We start from the raw sequence: 21051 nt of genomic DNA, 5'->3' as shown, positions 1-21051 counted from the left end.
AAAATTCTCAATCTTTCTCAATTCTCTTGGATCCAATCCCAGTTTGGCAAATACAAAAAGAGTGATGTCTTTAGACTGCAAGTGTGCCCATATCAATCTCCTACCTGAAACCTTTTCCCAACTTAGAATTGCCCTTAAATGGGAGTTCCCACATCTTCAACATGGCCTCCATGGGAGATCAGGGCTGCCACTGCTCTGGCCTCATGATTTTCCCCCAAATCCTCACCCCAACTCTACCCCACTACATGTAGTTTAGCTTCAACGACTCTGAAGTTACTGACTTCCTCCAAAGTTCCCTGGCATTCTGTCACTCATGTTCTTTCCTCTCTACCTGGAATACTTTTCTATTTTTCCCTCCACCTTCTTTTATTCTTTGCATGAATTCCACTCTCTAACCCACAGTAAGCCCAACCCAGGTCTTAGCAGAGGTCCTCCGGGTGCCCCCATAGCACTTGGGATACCCCTAGTACTGGAGCTCAAGGCATGATAGGTAGTCAAAGGCAAGGTGAGCAAAGGTGATTGAAAAAGCCAATCATTTCTTACATGGGTGCAGGAGCCATTTACTAGGTGTGACGGCACAAGGCCAATAGTCGATAACAAGGAGGAATTAGATAATAGCAGATCAGTTGGTCTGGGAAGGTAGGAGGGTGACGAGAGAAAAATTCAGTTCCCAATGAGGGAGTCAGTTGACTTCTCTGCTAAAGAATGTCAGGCTGAGTTGCTAGTGACATGATCATTATTTATGATCCCCCAAATTTAGTAAAACTGTAATGGAAAATTAGATAATTTCTGGAGATTTCTATTTATGAGTTTCAGTCAGTAACTCCTACCTAAAAGCTAAATCTTGTTCCCTTAAAACACAGATTGTGTAAATTATTGACATGTAAATTTTTGAACTCTGTAATATATGCTGATTCTCTTGGCATATGATATTAATCATCATACTATGTAGTATTTTGAAATTTACTGTTGAATTTATGACTACCTTGACACTGTAACAGGTAGCTGAGTTACATAAAAGCCAGTGCTCTTAGAAAAATCTAAAAGCAAAGAATACTGGATTTAAAAATTGTTCTGTATCATTGGATTGACATTTCCCATAGAAATCTGTGATTTCCAATCAGTAAGACTGACATTCAGAGGTGGGAGGGGGGGTTCAAGATGGGGAACACATGTAAACCCATGGCTGATTCATGTCAATGTATGGCAAAAACCACTACAATATTGTAAAGTAATTAGCCCCCAACTAAAATAAATAAATTTATTAAAATAAAAAATTAAAAAAATAATAAAAAAAAGATTGACATTCAGTTATCCATTGTGTAAGGTAAATTATTCTCCCAGGGAGGGGGGTTGCATATTAAAATATTAACAAAATACTTATGTATCAAAATTAATAATATAGGAGATTATTTAAAGCTCCATTTTGCCTCTTAAAAGTTTGTAGACATTTTTGAGCTTGACTTATGTGGTCACTAATAATGATTATTGCATATAGAATCAAAGTCTTTAAGGAATCACTTACTTGGAGGACATTCAGACATAAAGAAGGATAAGACAAAAGGAAAGGCTGTATCATGCCATCTTAAAAATATTAGAAGAGCAAGAATTCAGCTATGAACACAATGGACATAAGATAATATGAATTTTATCCAATAAAAATTTTCTTGTAGAACTTGGAGAATAAAGTTTACATATAGGTTGACCCATACCAGGACTTAGAAAGAGTGCAACTGTAAGTGTATTATGCTTTTCTCTAGGTTTATATGGTAGAATCACTGATAAGCCCAGTTTCAGGCAATGTTCACTATTAGCTCATAGCTTAGCTCTTAGACTTTAGGAACCTCCTTCTCTTTACCTTAAAGTCACAGATTTATTAAAGTCCTCTAGAATATTCTCAGAAACTTATGAAATGAATCAACTTGCCTTACTTAAGGTGTCCTTAAGAGTTCCCCTGCTCCAGTCCATTCTGGAGCAAGTCCCTGTCGGTCTCTTTGCCATCCCACATTTTCTAGCTCTACTTGGAGGCAGCAAGATCTTAAAACTATAATAGTACTGGAATATTTCAGTTCCCTAATGCTGCCTGAGGCTTGAGGAAATCAGGTGTTCGCAAAATCATGTTACTTGTCCAGAAATATGCCTTACTTTCTGCTGGCATTAAATTCGCTCCCACTTTTCAGTCAGGGACTTCCACTTACCTTATTAAGTAATCAATCTGTATTCATCATTACAGTGGCCTCTCTTGAGTAGTACACTGGAAGAAACTCATCTCCACAGTAGTATTATTGATTTTATGTTTTATAAACAGCCCAAATATTTATTCTCAGATGTTGTCCATTTGTATTTTAATAATGTGGTTTTTTACCTGAATGTGTGCTGGTTTCCTTAATTAAAATACTATTCCTCATATAGTACAAATATTTTAGTAACATTTGTAAGGAATCCTGTATTTTGCACTTCCATTTCTTTCCCATCGAAAGATTTGGTTCTCTTTCTCCTTCCCACGTTCAGGACTGAGAAACATCTTCTAACTGCTTTATAAAATCTCATATTATCAACATTATATACTTGTCTGATATCGCAGTAGTAAAAAACCTACCTGCCATTGCAGACCCAGGTTCGATCCCTGGGTTGGGAAGATCCCCTGGAGAAGGAAATGGCAACCCACTCCAGTATTCTTGCCTGGAGAATCCTATGGACAGAGGAGCCTGGTGGGCTGCAGTCCGTAGGGTGGCAAAGAGTCGGACATGACTGAAGCAACTGAGCATGTGCTTTAAGAAATGCACATCACCTCTGAAGTACCCTTCCCAATAATTCATAACCTCAATCTATTCATGTGGAAACATCAGGCAAACTTAAATGAAAGTAAAGTTCTGCAGAATAACTGACCAGTGTTCTTCATAATCTGATAAGTAATTCACATTCCATTAAGCAAGCTGCCAAAAGCACACATTCTGTTAATTTGACAGATAGAAAATATGTGAAAAATATTGATTTAGAGAGATGTGTCATTAAATCAATGAAGTGATTAAAGTTTTATGTGCCAATTTGCCTAAATTAAGAGTGTATCAACAGTTTTAAAACACATTTCTATCACTTCTCTCCATAGGCGATTCAGCTAATCTCACCTGCAGAGCTTTCTTTGGGTACAGTGGAGATGTCAGTCCTTTAATTTACTGGATGAAAGGAGAGAAGTTTATTGAAGATCTGGATGAAAATCGAGTTTGGGAAAGTGACATTAGGTAAAGTAATTTTTCTCTTTTAACTTGTACAGTCAGGATTCACATTGGCTGTGTTAGTGAATAGAAAGTGAGCTAAAAAAGAAGGGGGTTGGGGGTGTTTTACTATCATACTAAAAATGTTACAACATTTAATGGCAAGGAGGAAAAATATCCTTGAGGGAGTGACTATGAAATTGTAAAACCTGAGTGCCATTTGCAAAGAATTTAAGAGAAATAAAAAGGAATTTTCCACTAAGGAATAAACTGAATGTGAGATTACCAAAATAGCATCAAATATGGAAAATGTGATATTGTACCTTTGATTGATAAGAGCTCTTTTTTTTTAATTGTTGAGAGGAAATATTGGGTGGCCAAAAAGTTTGTTCTGGTTTTTCTGTACCATCGTCTGGAAAAACAGAAATGAACTTTTTGGCCAACTCAGCGTTAACAGGTTTTTAGGATTCAGCATCATGTTTCTTAGGATTCAAACATCATCTCTGTCACTTCCTTTTATATGTTTCTACATATCTGAGGCATCGTGTAGACTATAAAATACTTGATAGGAAGGGTAAAGAATACAAAAATGCTTTTATTACCTTTTATGGTCTGACTTTAAGGTCTAAATATTAATATAGTGGAATAATAGCAAATAATCATAAAAATACAATTATTTTGAGGGCATAATGCTTATGCCTCTTCTTTTTTTAAAAATAATTAACATATTTGTTTGCTTAATTTTAAATATTGAGGTATTCAGTTATGACTAAAAGTACACTTATATACAGATACTCATTTTTATTCATAATGTAAATAAGCAAATATATTAATTAATAAATTATAAGTGAATAAAAATGCAGATCATTTGTAAACATTCTCCAATCTAAAAATCACCTCTTGTGGGTATACGTGAGCATTTTAACCAAATTCTTCTTCTCAAATGTGAGGACTTTTAAAACTTGAGGAAAGTTATAAGAGAAAAAGGTTTTCAATAGAAAATAAAAACCTATAAAAATGTCACAGAGGGTTATTTCTACTGGAATTTTCTTCCTTGCAACAAATACCCAGGAATATAACATTGCAGTCAGGTTCTGAAATGCCCAAATGAGCAATTCTTCAATACATACTAAAATGTTCCTCTGCCATTTTTCATGTTTAAAACTTCACTATTATCTTATACTCATACACTCTGAAATGCTAAGGTTATAGGACAATAAACCTCCTAACTTTCCCCCTCTCTCCTTTTGTGGGTGCTCAGGGAATGTTCTAGAAAGGTATTTTTTTCTTTAATTCTTCATGAGGAAGTATTGTGCAAGCATGAGTTACCAAAGGGGTGGGAGAGTAAAGATGGAAACTTGGTGAGCATGGCAAGGGCGCCCTACTTTGAAGTTTCCATTTGTTCTAAAAAGATTGTTAAAATCCTTGACAGTGAGGTTAGTGAGCATCTACCATGAATTTTAAATGTCAGAATTAAATGCTTCATCAGAACATTTAGTCTATGGTTTTGTAATTTCATATTTCTTTAAAAATAGGAGTTGATTTGTACTTTAAAAAAAATGCCAGGCTAGAGGTTGCAACTGAAATGTCAAAATAGCTCAGAAATTTTCTATCCTTCCTTTCTTTAAAATTAACTTGATAGATAATTAGTCCTCCAGCCTAAGACACTAGAATTTCTTATCCCACCCTTACATCATATTTCTTCTTAAAGGGAAAGCAATTTGTAAACTTTTCTTCAAGGTCTCTCTCACCTCTTTATTATGACAGTATGATTGTCCTGCTAAGAGAGATAATTAACTGCAACTTCATTAGCATCTACAAAGACAAGCTTCCTTATTAGAAGTGAAGAAGAAAAGGGCATGATATAATTTAATTAAGATAGCATCAATCCATGACCAAATTTGAAGCATAGATGCTGTAGATTTTTTCATATCAGATTCATCTAAATTTTTTTTCTTTCGTGTGTGTGCATGTTTGTGTGGGGGTTTTTTTGTTTAATTTTGCTTTATATTTTAGAATCCTCAAGGAGCATCTTGGGGAACAGGAAGTTTCCATCTCATTAATTGTGGACTCTGTAGAAGAAGGTGACTTGGGAAATTACTCCTGTTATGTTGAAAATGGAAATGGACGTCGGCATGCTAGTGTTCTCCTTCACAAACGGGGTGAGTGTAACCTTCTAAGTTTGATTTTGAGTAGTTGACTTAACCTTTAATGGAAGTGAAATAATTGGAAGGTAAAAAAAATTGTTTTTTTTTACATAAATTTATCCCAAATAAAACAATTACATTAGCAGTAAGGCCATCAAAGCAGATAGCACAGTGGATGGGTGACTAGCTCAGGCACTGGAGTCAAATTTAGATATTCAGATTCCTTTTTCTTCCCCTCCGCCAGCTGTGCCATTAGGTATGCAGGATCTTAGTTCCCCAACCAGGGATCAAACCTGTGGCCCCTACAATCAAAGTGGGGAGTCTTAACCACTGGATCACCAGGGAAGTCCCCCTTTCTCTGTTTTAATGCCAGCTATATAACCTTGGGAATGATATCTAACTTCCTTAAGCTTCAGTTCCCTGATAATATGAAATGGGAAAAATAATAATCTCAACTCTTAGTGGATTTTACGGATGAAAGAAAACACTAAGTGTGAAGAGCTTGTCACAGAGCCTACGCACAGGAAGTATTTAGTTAAATGCTATTAATAATATTAGAAGTAAGCAAACCAATTAAAAATAACCAAGAGAGTTTTAAGTCAAAGATTATGCTCTTAGTTGAAAGGTTGTTCCTTGAGTGTACAAATTACATCCAATGGATTCCCCATTTTACTTCATTTTTTTTTCTGCCTTAGATAACTTTTACATGTGTAATATCCTCCCATGATTAATAATAATTGACTAGTGAATTATTTTTCAATTATTGTTCATCATTAGCAATTTAAGTAAGGTATGTTTTGGTTGAGTGTGACATCGGCTACAATAAATCTGATTCCACAGCAATCCCAATACCTTACACACAGGGTTAAAATATATATAAATATATATTGAATTGTTTGAAATTATAGATGATTGTAAAATTTGAGCCATGCCTTTTTGTTGGTGAAATTTTTTCATGTACATTACAAGAGAAAACATTTTTTTTCTACATTACGCTAAGTGGAAACATTCTCTTACTCAGCCAATTTACAGTGATTTTAATTTCAAAGCACATGTTTCATCCTAAACTCTTTGAGGTTGGAAAAGAAAGAGAATGCCAAGGACTTTATTGGACAATAGATTCCCTTTGAATAATGTTACTGAAAGCTATTAAAATAGACACCTCTGTTGTCAAGGTGACTGTAATATTCAAATAGTTTACTTTTGGGGAGATGTTAATAGAGGGAAAAGTTAAGCAGCAGCTAGTAAGCAGTCTGATTGTTTGTCAGTCAATGAAGGGACTTAGAATAGAAATATTACACATATAAAAGGACAGAAATATTCCCAGGGTTGAAAGTAGCCTAGATGTTGTATAATTGAACTATTCTGTAGCATCTTCCCTGGTGATCTGTCAGCTTATACTGGATCACGTTCCTCCTTTGGAAAAACCTAACAATTAGAAAACATTCCTATTTCACTGTCTATCTACCCCATGACCCCATTTTTAATCTCTCTTCCCCAAAATAGCCCTTCAAAAGTTTGATGACAGTCCCCATAATCCTTCTGGGCCTTCACTTCCATAGATTCAGCTGCTTTAGTTCCTTTTATTCGTTCTTCTTTTATGCGGATAAAATACTTTCACCATTCTGATCACTCTTTGGAAATGAAGAGTCTAATTACAGAATCTGAATTATTCTTCAAGAAGGAAGGTAATAGAGGAAAGATAGAGGGCTCATCTAAAAATCTGTTGGCTTTAATGACGTTTATTTCTTTTTAGGATAAAGTAGGAGTGACAGTTAAGTAGAGATCATAGGAAGAAGGAAGGAAGCTGGATCATTTCCAAGGAGGATACAACTATTAAAGCTCTCATCTAGCAGACAGGCACACAAGGGTCAGGAAGGGTCAAACACCGCCAGGCTATTTTTAGCATGTGTGGTCTAAGGTTAAGTTGCCCATAGCTAAGAAAGCTTCCAGTACTACAAACATAAATGACTGAGGAATCAAAGAAATCGTTTGAAAAAACTTTTCCAATACTGCCAGATTTCCTAAACATGAAGAAGAAAGTGGTGAACAGTGTTAGAGCACTCTTCAGTACTTACACCTTCCACAGTGTTTCTCAAATATGTATTTATGCCACCAGCATTTTATCTTCAGTAAACTAAAAGCATTAAGAAGCCAGAAAGTGGGGGAGGGAGGTGGGTGGGGGGTTCGGGAAGGGGAACACATGTAAACCCATGGCTGATTCTTGTCAATGTATGGCAAAAACTATTACAATATTGTAAAGTAATTAGCCCCCAAGTAAAATAAATAAATTTATAAAAAAAAAAAAAAAAAAAAAAAAAAAGAAGCCAGAAAGTGTCCTTCAAGGTCATGTACTCCAAAAGCCCCTCTTAAAGTTAGTGTTCACCTTCCTTTTAAGGGAGCTGCAGCAAATGAGTCATCAATTCACAATGGTAGCCATGCATCTCCTACCCTGGAGAGGCTTATCAGCATGTGGAATGATCTATCCCAACCATCTGTGGGAAAAAACAAAAGACTCTGGTTAACAGATGCCATAACTACAAGTTCCCCAGCTCTGAAAGGTTCAGAAGCTCAAGGGAGGCACAGCACATGGGAGCTGATAATTTTGATCACAGGGTCCCTGCGAGAGTCAAATGGCTGTCATTCTAGATGACTGGCTGTATTGCTCAGAAGCCTAAAGCTCAGAGAAGAGCCAGAAGCTGTTACTGTGAATCATATTCTTCTGCTGTTGACTTATAAATCCCTTAACTATCTTACAGGCCTTCAAAGTCTTTCTTCTTAAAACTTGCATAGAGAGATACGTTAAAGCATTTGATGAATACAGATCTCATAAGTCAGTAATTATCCATTCTTCTGACAAGTAAACTTGCCAGGACGTACCTTTGCCAAAATAACTTTTTTCCCCCTCCACTGTTATCTTTAGTTCAGTATTGTTAGCATAATAAAAATGATGTCAGGACCCTCCAATGGGTGTTGTAGATTCTTTGAGATATCACCACCTGTCTCAGCTGAATTGTCCTTAATGCCAAGACAATACTACAATAAACAGTACACCTAGGATTGAGCTAGGGTAGATTCTGGGCCAGCCTTTTCTCTTTAAAAAAAATCTAATTTCCACAAAAACTGGCTGAAAATTTACTAGGAAATTTGCCTTTTGCTTGAGAATATCCGGGGTTGTTGATTCCTACAGCCAAGGAAGGTACTGGGACAGTTAGGGTCATGTCACATGCTCTACAGAGAACTAGGTAATAGAATAAAACAATGGCCAATGGGCCACATTGGTGTATGACTGCCTTGAGCCGTATTCCTCACTCTAGTCCCTGGCCTGAGAAGCTTGAGAGTTAGATCTTTGTTCCAAAAAGAACCAAAGCAAAGAGTAGATACATTGCCTACTGTGTTATCTCTTGTCTCCACCATTGCCTATTGAATTGAATTCCCTATGTAAGTCTCTGAACCTTTTACCCAGATGCCTTTGCTTAGGTTCCTAATCACTGCTCCCCAATTTAACCATGCATCCAACACTGACTTTCAGCTTCCCTCCAAAACCCCAATCTTTTATTTGCCCATCATTTGTATGTTTTCCATGTCTCTAACACAAACAATTCTCCAGACAGATACCGAGCATCATTGTGCTCCGACTTTGGCCTAGCCACTCTTGCACTCACCAGGCCGTCTTAAGTTTCTTTTTCATTCTCTGAGTTCCTTGTCCACACTCTAATTCTGGATGACCTCACAGTGTAGATGTGTTTACTCTCTGGAGCAAAGCAGTTTAATGTTTAAGGGTGTGGACTCTGGAGTAAGGCTGTCTGTGCAAAACCCACTCTCTACATACTGTGCTATCTTGGACAAATCCCATACTCTCTGTGAGTCTCAAATTTCTCTTGTATAAAATGGGGAATAATGATAGTACTTTCCATACAGAGCAGCTATGAGGAATAAACTTAATATGTATCAATATATATCACAGTGTCTGACATATTGATCACCATGTTAGCAGCTCTTACATGATTTTTCTACTCCAACTATGTGATAATCTGGATAATTTAGGATGCAGCAATAACATGTCTCATTAAAAATTCCTTCACATCTAATTTATCTTTCATTAAAATGGTCAGCTTTAGCACTGGCAATTTTGCTCTGTTGAGTCTATATTTTTCCTTATACTAGATTTACTTTAGTTTGAATGTACTGTCCTATGGGAGATCTTCATTAATTTATTCATGCATTTAATGGCAATTGTTAACAACCTACTATGTGCCTGGCACTCATAAAATTCAACGATCAGGAAGTCAGAACCAATATAATTTGAAATGTCATCATCTGCTTTTTAAACTACTTTGATATTAAGCATTTCTAATGTAGAATTGTGCTTCTAGGGGACGTTTGGCTTTGAAACTGTCACATAAAGGGAATGTTCATTAACAGTCCTGTTGTGAATTGTTGTTTAGATATATTGATTACAATAATATGGCAATTCATTCATCATGAAGTAGTTTGGAAACTGGCAAAGTATCTGTCTCAGAGACTAGCACTAGTTAATAATGATAAACATCTAGTTTTCCTCTATTCCTCCTCAAACCCATTTTAACTCTTGGATGTGAAATCTCACTTCCTTTCCCTCTCTCCCTCCCTCTGAAGAGTGTGTGTGTTAAATCACTTCAGTCCTGTCCCACTCTCTGTGACCCTGTGGACTGTAGTCTACCAGGCTCCTCTGTCCGTGGGATTTCCCAGGCAAGAATACTGGAGTGGGTTGCCATTTCCTCCTCCAGGGGATCTTGCTGACCCAGGGATCAAACCCACATTTTCTGCATTGGCAGGCCGTATCTTTACCACTGAGCCACCTGGGAAGCTCAAATTTTAGCTCCTCACTACAGGAAATACTTGTTTTTAGAAGGTATGTGTGTGTTAATCGCTCAGTCAGTCGTAGCCGACTCTTTGCGACCCCATGGACTGTACCACCAGGTTCCTCTGTCAATGGAATTCGCCAGGTAAGAATAGTGGAGTGGGTAGCCATTCCCTTCTCCAGGGGATCTTCCCGACTCAGGGATTGAACCCAGGTCTCCTGCATTGTAGGCAGATTCTTTACCATCTCAGCTACCAGGGAAGCCCCCGAAAGAGTGAAATCCATGGGAATTAGACTTGCTCTCTAACTCCCTAGTCCTTGGAATATTTTCACTAACATAATTAACATCCACATCATTTAGGATGCATTGTTTTAAAGCCAGATGAATTTAGACCCAGTGGACTCCTTATCCCTTCTTATAATGGGTCACTTTTGTGATATGTGCCACCATCCTTGTTAGTATCTACCTCGTGCATTTATTTGCTGCAAGATACAGGAAGACAATAGAACAGTGTAAAGCTCTTTTGGGGCTCATCCTTTAACATCTTCGGCCACTGATTTCAGAATATAGAAAAGCCAAACTTTGCCCAGACATCAAAACCTCCTACTTCTCTATACGGCTGCATCTTCCTAAAAAGACCATTAAAAACTGAGTTGTTGTTCAGTCACTAATTCGTATCTAATTCTTCGTGACCCCATGGACTGCAGCACACCAGGCTTCCCAGTCCTTCATTAGGCAGACACAGAAGAGTCATTTTTTTGAGTTGTTGCTGTTGGGAAAGAAAAATAATTTTCCCTCTACCCTTCTAGGTTCTTGGCTGTATAAGATAGATTAATGGGAGAAAAGCAAACATAAATTTACTATATATCTTCCTCCTAAATACATGTGAAATAGCCAGGAAAACTGAGTAGCCCCTTGAAATGGCCCAAGCCAGCACCTTCAATAATATCTCCAGGAAAGACAAAAGAGAGTTGGGGAGCATGGGAGGCCAGTTATGGGAGGTATCCAAGAAAAGCACAGTAACAATGGGCATGGTTGTTATGCAGATTTAAGCCTCTGCCACCACCATTGATGAGTTTCTGGAGATTGAAAGTCATCCTCTTCCTGGTAGAGGAAGGGAAACACTGTTAAAACAGAAGATTTCTTTTATAATTGTAAAGATCTCTTACAAAGAGTAACTTCTACTGGATTTTTAGAGCTTCTCCTGTGTCTGCTGTTTCTTAAAAATGATCGGCCTTAAGTTATCTTTATACCAAAGAGACATATTTGGAGAGGTCATTTTTTTTTTTAATAAATTAATTTATTTTAGTTGGGGGCTAATTACTTTACAATATTGTAGTGGTTTTTGCCATACATTGACATGAATCAGCCATGGGTTTACTTGTGTTCCCCTTCCTGGACCCCCCTCCCACCTCCCTCCCCATCCCATCCCTCTGGGTCATCCCATTGCCCCGGCCCTGAGCATTTGACTCATGCATCGAACATGGAATGGTGTTCTGTTTCACATATGATAATATACATGTTTCAATGCTATTCTCCCAGAACGTCCCACCCTCACCTTCTCCCTCAGAGTCCATAAGACTGTTCTATGCATCTGTGTGAGAGGTCATATGTTATCCCTCTTCTTTGCTTCAGTTCAGTTCAGTCACTCAGTCACATCCGACTCTTTGCCACCCCATGAATCGCAGCATGCCAGGCCTCCCTGTCTATCACCAAATCCTGGAGTTTACCCAAACTCATGCCCATCAAGTCGCTGATGCCATCCAGCCATCTCATCCTCTGTCGTCCCCTTCTCCTCCTGCCCCCAATTCTTCCCAGCATCAGGGTCTTTTCCAGTGAGTCAACTCTTCCCATGAGGTGGCCAAAGTATTAGAGTTTCAGCTTCAACATCAGTCCTTTCAATGAACACCCAGGGCTGATGTCCTCTAGGATGGACTGGTTGGATCTCCTTGCAGTCCAAGGGACTCTCAAGAGTCTTCTCTAACACCACAGTTCAAAAGCATCGATTCTTTGGTGCTCAGCTTTCTTTGGAGTCCAGGCTTCCCAGTCCTCTCTCACATCCATACATGAGTCCAACTCTCACATCCATACATGACTACTGGAAAAACCATAGCCTTGACTAGATGGACCTTTGTTGGCAAAGTAATGTCTCTGCTTTTTAATATGCTTTCTAGGTTGGTCACAACTTTCCTTCCAAGGAGTACATGTCTTTTAATTTCATGGCTGCAATGACCATCTGCAGTGATTTTGGAGCCCCCAAAAATAAAGTCTGACGCTGTTTCCACTGTTTCCCCATCTATTTCCCATGAAGTAATGGGACCAGATGCCATGATCTTAATTTTCTGAATGTTGAGCTTTAAGCCAACTTTTTCACTCCTCTCTCACTTTCATCAAGAGACTTTTTAGTTCTTCTTCACTTTCTGCCATAAGGGTGGTGTCATCTGCATATCAGAGGTTATTGATATTTCTCCCGGCAATCTTGATTCCAGCTTGTGCTTCTTCCAGCCCAGCGTTTCTCACGATGTACTCTGCATATAAGTTAAATAAACAGGGTGACAATATACAGCCTTGACGTACTCCTTTGCCTATTTGGAACCAGTCTGTTGTTCCATGTCCAGTTCTAACTGTTGCTTCCTGACCTGCATACAGGTTTCTCAGGAGGCAGGTCAGGTGGTCTGGTATTCCCTCTCTTTCAGAATTTTCCACAGTTTCTTGTGATCCACACAGTCAAAGGCTTTGGCATAGTCAATAAAGCAGAAATAGATGTTTTTCTGGAACTCTCTTGCTTTCTCGATGATCCAGCAGATGTTGGTAATTTGATCCCTGGTTCCTCTGCCTTTTCTAAAACCAGCTTGAACATCTGGAAGTTAACGGTTCATGTATTACTGAAGCCTGGCTTGGAGAATTTTGAGCATTACTTTACTAGCATGTGAGATGAGTGCAATTATGCAATAGTTTGAGCATTCTTTGGTATTGCCTTTCTTTGGGATTGGAATGAAAACTGACCTTTTCCAGTCCTGTGGCCACTGCTGAATTTTCCAAATTTGCTGCCATATTGAGTGCAGCACTTTCACAGCGTCATCTTTCAGGATTTGAAATAGCTCAACTGGAATTCCATCACCTCCACTAGCTTTGTTCGTAGTGATGCTTCCTAAGGCCCACTTGACTTCACATTCCAGGATGTCTGGCTCTAGGTGAGTGATCACACCATCGTGATTATCTGGGTCGTGAAGATCTTTTTTGTGCAGTTCTTCTGTGTATCCTTGCCACCTCTTCTTAATATCTTCTGCTTCTGTTAGGTCCATACCATTTCTGTCCTTTATTGAGCCCATCTTTGCATGAAATGTCCCCTTGGTATCTCTAATTTTCATGAAGAGATCTCTAGTCTTTCCCATTCTGTTTTATCCTCTATTTCTTTGCATTGATCGCTGAGGAAGGCTTTCTTATCTCTCCTTGCTATTCTTTGAAACTCTGCATTCAAATGAGAATATCTTTCCTTTTCTCCTTTGCTTTTCGCTTCTCCTTTTTTCACAGCTATTTGTAAGGCCTCCTCAGACAGCCATTTGGTTTTTTGCATTTCTTTTCCATGGGGATGGTCTTGATTCCTGTCTCCTGTCAATGTCACGAACCTCCATCCATAGTTCATCAGGCACTCTATCTGATCTAGTTCCTTAAATCTATTTCTCACTTCCAGTGTATAATCATAAGGGATTTGATTTAGGTCATACCTGAATGGTCTAGTGGTTTTCCCTACTTTCTTCAATTTAAGTCTGAATTTGGCAATAAGGAGTTCATGATCTGAGCCACAGTCAGCTCCCGGTCTTGTTTTTGCTGACTGTATAGAGCTTCTCCATCTTTGGCTGCAAAGAATATAATCAATCTGATTTCAGTGTTGACCATCTGGTGATGTCCATGTGTAGAGTCTTTTCTTGTGTTGTTGGAAGAACGTGTTTGCTATGACCAGTGCATTCTCTTGGCAAAACTCTATTAGCCTTTGCCCTGCTTCATTCTGTACTCCAAGGCCAATTTTGCCTGTTACTCCAGGTGTTTCTTGACTTCCTACTTTTGCATACCAGTCCCCTATAATGAAAAGGACATCTTTTGGGGGTGTTAGTTCTAAAAGGTCTTGTTGGTCTCCATAGAACCATTCAACTTCAGCTTCTTCAATGTTACTGGTCGAGGCATAGACTTGGATTACCATGATATTGAATGGTTTCCCTTGGAAATGAACAGAGAGCATTCTGTCGTTTTTGAGATTGCATTCAAGTACTGCATTTCGGACTCTTTTGTTGACCATGATGGCTACTCCATTTCTTCTAAGTGATTCCTGTCCACAGTAGTAGATATAATGGTCATCTGAGTTAAATTCACCCATTCCAGTCCATTTTAGTTCGCTGATTCTTAGAATGTCGACGTTCACTCTTGCCATCTCCTGTTTGTCCACTTCCAATTTGCCTTGATTCATGGACCTAACATTCCAGGTTCCTATGCAATATTGCTCTTTAGAGCATCGGACCTTGCTTCTATCACCAGTCACATCCAGAGCTGGGTATTGTTTTTGCTTTGGCCCCATCCCATCATTCTTTCTGGAGTTATTTCTCCACTGATCTCCAGTAGCATATTGAGCACCTACCGACCTGGGGAGTTCATCTTTCAGTATCCTATCATTTTGCCTTTTCATACTGTTCATGGGGTTCTCAAGGCAAGAATACTGAAGTGGTTTGCCATGCCCTTCTCCAGTGGACCACATTCTGTCAGACCTCTCCACCATGACCCATCTGTCTTGGGTGGCCCCATATGGCATGGCTTAGTTTCATTAAGTTGACAAGGCTGTGGTCCGTGTGATCAGATTGGCTAGTTTTCTGTGATTATGCTTTCAGTGTGTCTGCCCTCTGATGCCCTCTCGCAACACCTACCATCTTACTTGGGTTTCTCTTACCTTGAACGTGGGGTATCTCTTCACGGCTGCTCCAGCAAAGCACAGTCAATGCTCCTTACCTTGGACGAGGGGTATCTCCTCACAGTCGCCCCTCCTGAAGTTCGCCCTTCTTTGTTTATGCAATACCAAAACATTAAAGAATTTTAGTTATGTTACTGCAGCATCTCCAAATAAGAGTCATCAGGTTTAACAGATTCTTTCTTTGAATAAGATCTGACCACTTGCAGTCAAAGTTTTATTCTATCCTGTAAAATTTTCTTGCTTCTCTGCTCCTCAGTTACATAAGACATGTAAGCTGACCCCAGTTCTTTTTTTTTTCTTCTTGATAACTAACTCCAAAGCAAAGAAACAAGCAAAAACTACATCGGAGCCTATTATGAATGCCAGGAGCCCAAACTGTCTAGTATTAGTGATTTTTGTGCCGCTGAATTTCTTGATATGGACATCCCAACGATGTTATTTGACAGCCACCAAAATTACAAGCATGAAAACTAAACTTCTGAGCTATTTCCTCAAATATGAAATGTATGATTTATGTGAGGTTAACTCCAAGTTATTTTTGCCTCAGCTGTGAAATATCTTTTCAAAGGTCTGTCGATCCCTGTTTTTCCTGATCAGCTATAGCATGGATATTTGTTATATAGTATAGTTTTGCCTTTCAGTCATTTTGGTTATTCAGTTTTCCTAAAAGTGAATTGGAATATCCAAGCAGCATCTTTGTTAGGAAAGAAAGGACTACTCTTAGCTGATTATTAGCATATTTCTCAAGTAATGAATAAAAAGGGAATGATCCTGGATAAAACCAGTCCTTCCATTTTTATCATTCCTGTTGAATTAATCATGTGGTTCAAAGCTCTTAGTATTTAATTTATATATGGACGTGGTCATTGGAGGGCTTCGCTAGTGATTCAGATGGTAAAGAATATGCCTGCAATGCAGGAGACCCAGGTTTGATCCCTGGGTTGGGAAGATTCCCAGGAGAAGGGAATGACTACCCACTCCAGTATTCTTGCCTGGAGAATTCCCATGGACAGAGGAGCCTGGTGGGCTACAGTCCATGGGGTTGCAAAGATTTGGACACGACTGAGCAACTAACATTTCACTTCCCTTCATAGTCATTGGAAGTCTTTATTTTGTTTGTTTTCCTAACTATACATTAAATTCTGAATAAAGATCTTTAACTTGTACTTCTCTCTTGTATCTTTAACTTGTACATCATCACAGAAATGTGATGAATGGAATGGTTAACTTTCAGTAAGGAATCTCCAGATTGAACTTTTAAATATCTCTCGAGGTGAGGAAGCCCAGCAAAAGACTTGCCATCATGCTTGCCTGTAATACCTATAGGTTTGGGTGGATTGCTCTCTTTTTGAGGTCCCCAAAATATCCTGAAGTTCCTGCACCTGAAGGAAATTATCTTCTTTACTCACCTGGTAAGGCTGATGGGAACACTGTAAGCAAGGTGCCAGGCTGTTTTTCCAAAGGGCTTTGTCAGCTCCACAAAGTCAGCCTTAGTTCCTTAAAGCTGTCTGGTCGTATCTGAGTCTATACTTGTCTATCTTAAATAGGACATTCCAGTCAAAACCTTGGTAATATAACAAGTTTCCAGTTGCATCCTCTTCTAAGGAGAAGAAATTCTTATTTAGCTTATGTAAATATAACTATAATGTGCTTTCTGGTTCTTAGTTGGTAAAGAATACACCTGCCAATGCAAGAGACAGGGATTCAATCCCTGGGTCAGGAGGATCCCCTGGAGAAGGGAATGGAAACCCACTCCAGTATTCCTGCCTGGAAAATCCCATGGACAGAGGAGCCTGGTGGGCTACAGTCCAAGGGGTTGCAAAGAGTCAGACATGACTTAGCGACTAAACAAGAACAAAATATAACTGTAATGCCCTGAAAATAAGAGTATTTGCCATGAGTTTCTTAATTCTGGAGGGATCAGGCAGAGATAAAAATATAAATGTCTCAGTTCTGCTTATAATAATACATTTACTGAATTGCTGTAAGTCATGGTGCAAGATCAAAGGTTTTCTTATATCTGGAAAACAAAGATTAAAAACGCAGTAGTATTTCAGACAAAAGAGTCATAAAATTATAATTATATTCATCAGTTTGTTCAGTCCCATGTGATTAATTCTTGTTGACCTTATCTTCTGTTAGCAGTTTTGTAAAGCCATTAGTTTTTCCATTAGAGTTCTATTATTTCTTACCCAGTTCAGTGGTATCATCTGAAAATTATCAGAAACCTATGTTTGTCAAAAAGTCCTTTCTAAGGAACTTCTTTACCAACTGAGCTAAAGAAGATCCTTAGAAAGGATCATTGCCCAGTCGTTAATGTGACTAGTGGTATAAATAAAGTCCAATGCTGTAAAGAACAGTATTGCATAGGAAGCTGGAATGTTAGCTTCATGAATCAAGGTAAATTGGAAGTGGTCAAACAGAAGATGGCAATATTGAACATCAACATTTTAGGAATCAGCGAAGTAAAATGGACTGGAAGGGGTGAATTTAACTCAGATAACCATTATATCTACTACTGTGGACAAGAATCCCTTAGAAGAAATGAAGTAGCCCTCATAGTCAACAAAAGAGTCCAAAATGCAGTTCTTCGGTGCAATCACAAAAAGGACAGAATGATCTCTGTTCGTTTCCAAAGCAAACCATTCAGTATCACAGTAATCCAAGTCTATGCTCCAACCAGTAATGCTGAAGAAGCTGAATTTGAATGGTTCTATGAAGACCTACAAGACCTTCTAGAACTAACTAAAAAGATGTCCTTTTCATCATAGGGACCTGGGATGCAAAAGTAGGAAGTCAAGAGATACCTGTAGTAACAGGCAACATTGGCCTTGGGGTACAAAATGAAGCAGGGCAAAGGCGAACAGAGTTTTGCCAAGAGAATGCACTGGTCATAGTAAACACCCTCTTCCAACAACACAAGAGAAGACTCTGCATATGGACATCACCAGATGGTCAATACAAAATCAGATTGATTATATTCTTTGCAGCCAAAGATGGAGAAACTCTATACAGTCAGCAAAAATGATAGGGAGCTGACTGTGGTTCAGATCGTGAACTCCTTATTGCCAAATTCAGGCTTAAATTGAAGAAAGTAGGGAAAACCACTAGACCATTCAGGTATGACCTAAATCAAATCCCTTATGATTATACAGTGTAAGTGAAAATAGATTCAGGGGATTAGATCTGATAGAGTGCCTGAAGAACTATGGGCAGAGGTTCGTGACATTGTATGGGAGGCAGGGATCAAGGCCATCCCCAAGAAAAAGAAGTGTAAAAAGGCAAAATGGTTTTTTCAGGAGGCCTTACAAATAGCTGAGAAAAGAACAGAAACTAAAGGCAAAGGAGAAAAGGAAAGATATATGCATTTGAATGCAGAGTTCCAAAGAATAGCAAGGAGAGATAAGAAAGCCTTCTTCAGTGATCAATGCAAAGAAATAGAGGAAAACAATAGAATGGGAAAGACTAGAGAGCTTTTCAGGAAACTTAGAGATACCAAGGGAACATTTCATGCAAAGATGGGCACAATAAAGGACAGAAATGTTATGGATCTAACAAAAGCAGAAGATATTAAGAAGAGGTGGCAAGAATACACAGAAGAACTGTACAAAAAAGATCTTCACGACCCAGATAATCACGATGGTGTGATCACTCACCTAGAGCCAGACATCCTGGAATGTGAAGTCAAGTGAGCCTTAGAAAGCATCACTATGAACAAAGCTGGTGGAGGTGGTAGAACTCCAGCTGAGCTATTTCAAATCCTGAAAGATGATGCTGTGAAAGTGCTGCACTCAATATGGCAGCAAATTTGGAAAACTCAGCAGTGGCCACAGGACTGGAAAAGTTCAGTTTTCATTCCAATCCCAAAGAAAGGCAATGCCAAAGAATGTTCAAACTACCGCACAATTGCACTCATCTCATATGCTAGAAAAATAATGCTCAAAATTCCCAAGCCAGGCTTCAGTAGTACATGAACTGTGAACCTCCAGATGTTCAAGCTGGATTTAGAAAAGGCAGAGGAACCAGAGATCAAATTGCCAACAACTGCTGGATCATAAAAAATGCAAGAGAGTTCCAGAAAAACATCTATTTCTGCTTTATTGGCTATGCCAAAGCCTTTGACTTTGTGGACCACAAAAAACTGTGGAAAATTCTTCAAAAGATGGGAATACCAGACCACCTGACCTGCCTCTTGAGAAACCTGTATGCAGGTCAAGAAGCATCAGTTAGAACTGGACATGGAACAGCAGACTGGTTCCAAATAGGGAAAGGAGTACATCAAGGCTGTATATTTTCACCCGGCTTATTTAACTTATATGCAGAGTAGTACATCATGCAAATGCTGGGCTGAAGGAAGCACAAGCTGGAATCAAGATTGCTGGGAGAAATATCAATAACCTCAGATATGCAGATGACACCACCCTTATGGCAGAAAGCAAAGAGGAACTGAAGAGCCTCTTGATGAAAGTGAAAGAGGAGAGCGAAAACATTGGCTTAAAACTCAACATTCAGAAAACTAAGACTATGGCATATAGTCCCATCACTTCATGGCAAATAGATGGGAAAACAATGAAAACAGTGAAAGACTATTTTGGGGGGCTCCAAAATCACTGCATATAGTGACTGCAGCCATGAAATTAAAAGACGCCTGCTCCTTGGAAGAAAAGCTATGACCAACCTAGACAGCATATTAAAAAGCAGAGACATTACTTTGCCAACAAAGGTCCATCTAGTGAAAGCTATGGTTTTTCCAGTAGTCGTGTATTGATGTGAGAGTTGGACCATAAAGAGAGCTGAGTGCTGAAGAATTGATGCTTTTGAACTGTGGTGTCAGAGAAGACTCTTGAGAGTCCCTTGGACTGCAAGGAGATCCAACCAGTCCATCCTAAAGGAAATTATTCCTGAATATTCATTGGAAGGACTGATGCTGAAGCTGAAACTTCAATATTTGGCCACCTGATGCGAAGAACTGACCCTTTGGCAACGACCCTGATGCTGGGAAAGATTGAAGGCAGGAGAAGAAGGGGACAACAGAGGATGAGATGGTTTGATGGCATCACCGACTCATTGGACATGAGTTTGAGCAATCTCTGAGAGTTAGTAATGGACAGGGAAGCCTGGTATGCTGCAGTCCATGGGGTCGCAAAGAGTCAGACACGCCTGAGCACCTGAACTGAAATGTAGGATCTTCTTGAAGTTGAAGTTGAAGTTTTGCTTTGTTTGCAAAAGCATCAGAGTAACACTGTAATTTCCTGTAAATGACAAAAGACCTAAAATGGCACGGTTAAAGATCTGAGTCATTCTAATGTAATTAATGAGGAAATTTAGTTATTTCTGTGACACATAAAATTTTAAAATAATAACTAGAATTATGACTAATAACATTGTGTAAGGATATATCTGAATTTTACAAATTTTATAAATTTCTAAAGCATTTATATTAATAATGTTTCCCCACATAATATAACCTAAGAACATTTATCATCACTTATTTGACAATGCTTCACATGAAATTTAGCATACTCAATAACCCTAATTATTTTCATATCTGTCTTTTATTAGGAGAGAAAACGAATATTTTGATGTGTTCCAGGGGCTTTTGGAAAACCCCCAAATTATTTCCAGGTCAATAAGATTTGATTTGAGGGAAGTTCGTCAAAAATTTCAAAAGATTTTAAAACACTCTTTCAAATAGGATCATAAGTCACTGTGAAGCTATAGTTAGTTATCTATTTAATCAAAATGGCAAAGACTTCACAGGCAAATACAGAAAGTTAGATAGTTAGCTCTTGTAAATATTGAACAATCTCAGTTTTTTTCCTAAATAGTCAAAGATCTGATGAAGATAAGAGATTGAATTTTTATGTTTATAGACAAATGGCATT

At 38.6% G+C, this 21051-nt stretch overlaps 1 protein-coding gene across 2 annotated transcripts in view; it reads left to right on the top strand.

Annotated features, from left to right (window-relative positions):
• The window catches only part of IL1RAPL1 (interleukin 1 receptor accessory protein like 1), a 1447392-nt gene that overhangs the window by 1389534 nt on the left and 36807 nt on the right, over nt 1-21051 (top strand). For both annotated transcript variants that reach the window (XM_081568113.1, XM_081568115.1), the window contains exons 7-8: nt 3110-3242; nt 5232-5377. In XM_081568113.1, coding sequence (XP_081424239.1) covers nt 3110-3242; nt 5232-5377 — 279 coding nt within the window. The remainder of the gene's footprint in view (nt 1-3109; nt 3243-5231; nt 5378-21051) is intronic.

The sequence above is a fragment of the Giraffa tippelskirchi genome, chromosome X, assembly GCF_054371585.1.
Source record: "Giraffa tippelskirchi isolate mGirTip1 chromosome X, T2T-mGirTip1v1.2.pri, whole genome shotgun sequence".
Lineage (NCBI taxonomy): Eukaryota > Metazoa > Chordata > Mammalia > Artiodactyla > Giraffidae > Giraffa > Giraffa tippelskirchi.
This window is presented reverse-complemented; position numbering and strand designations above follow the sequence as displayed.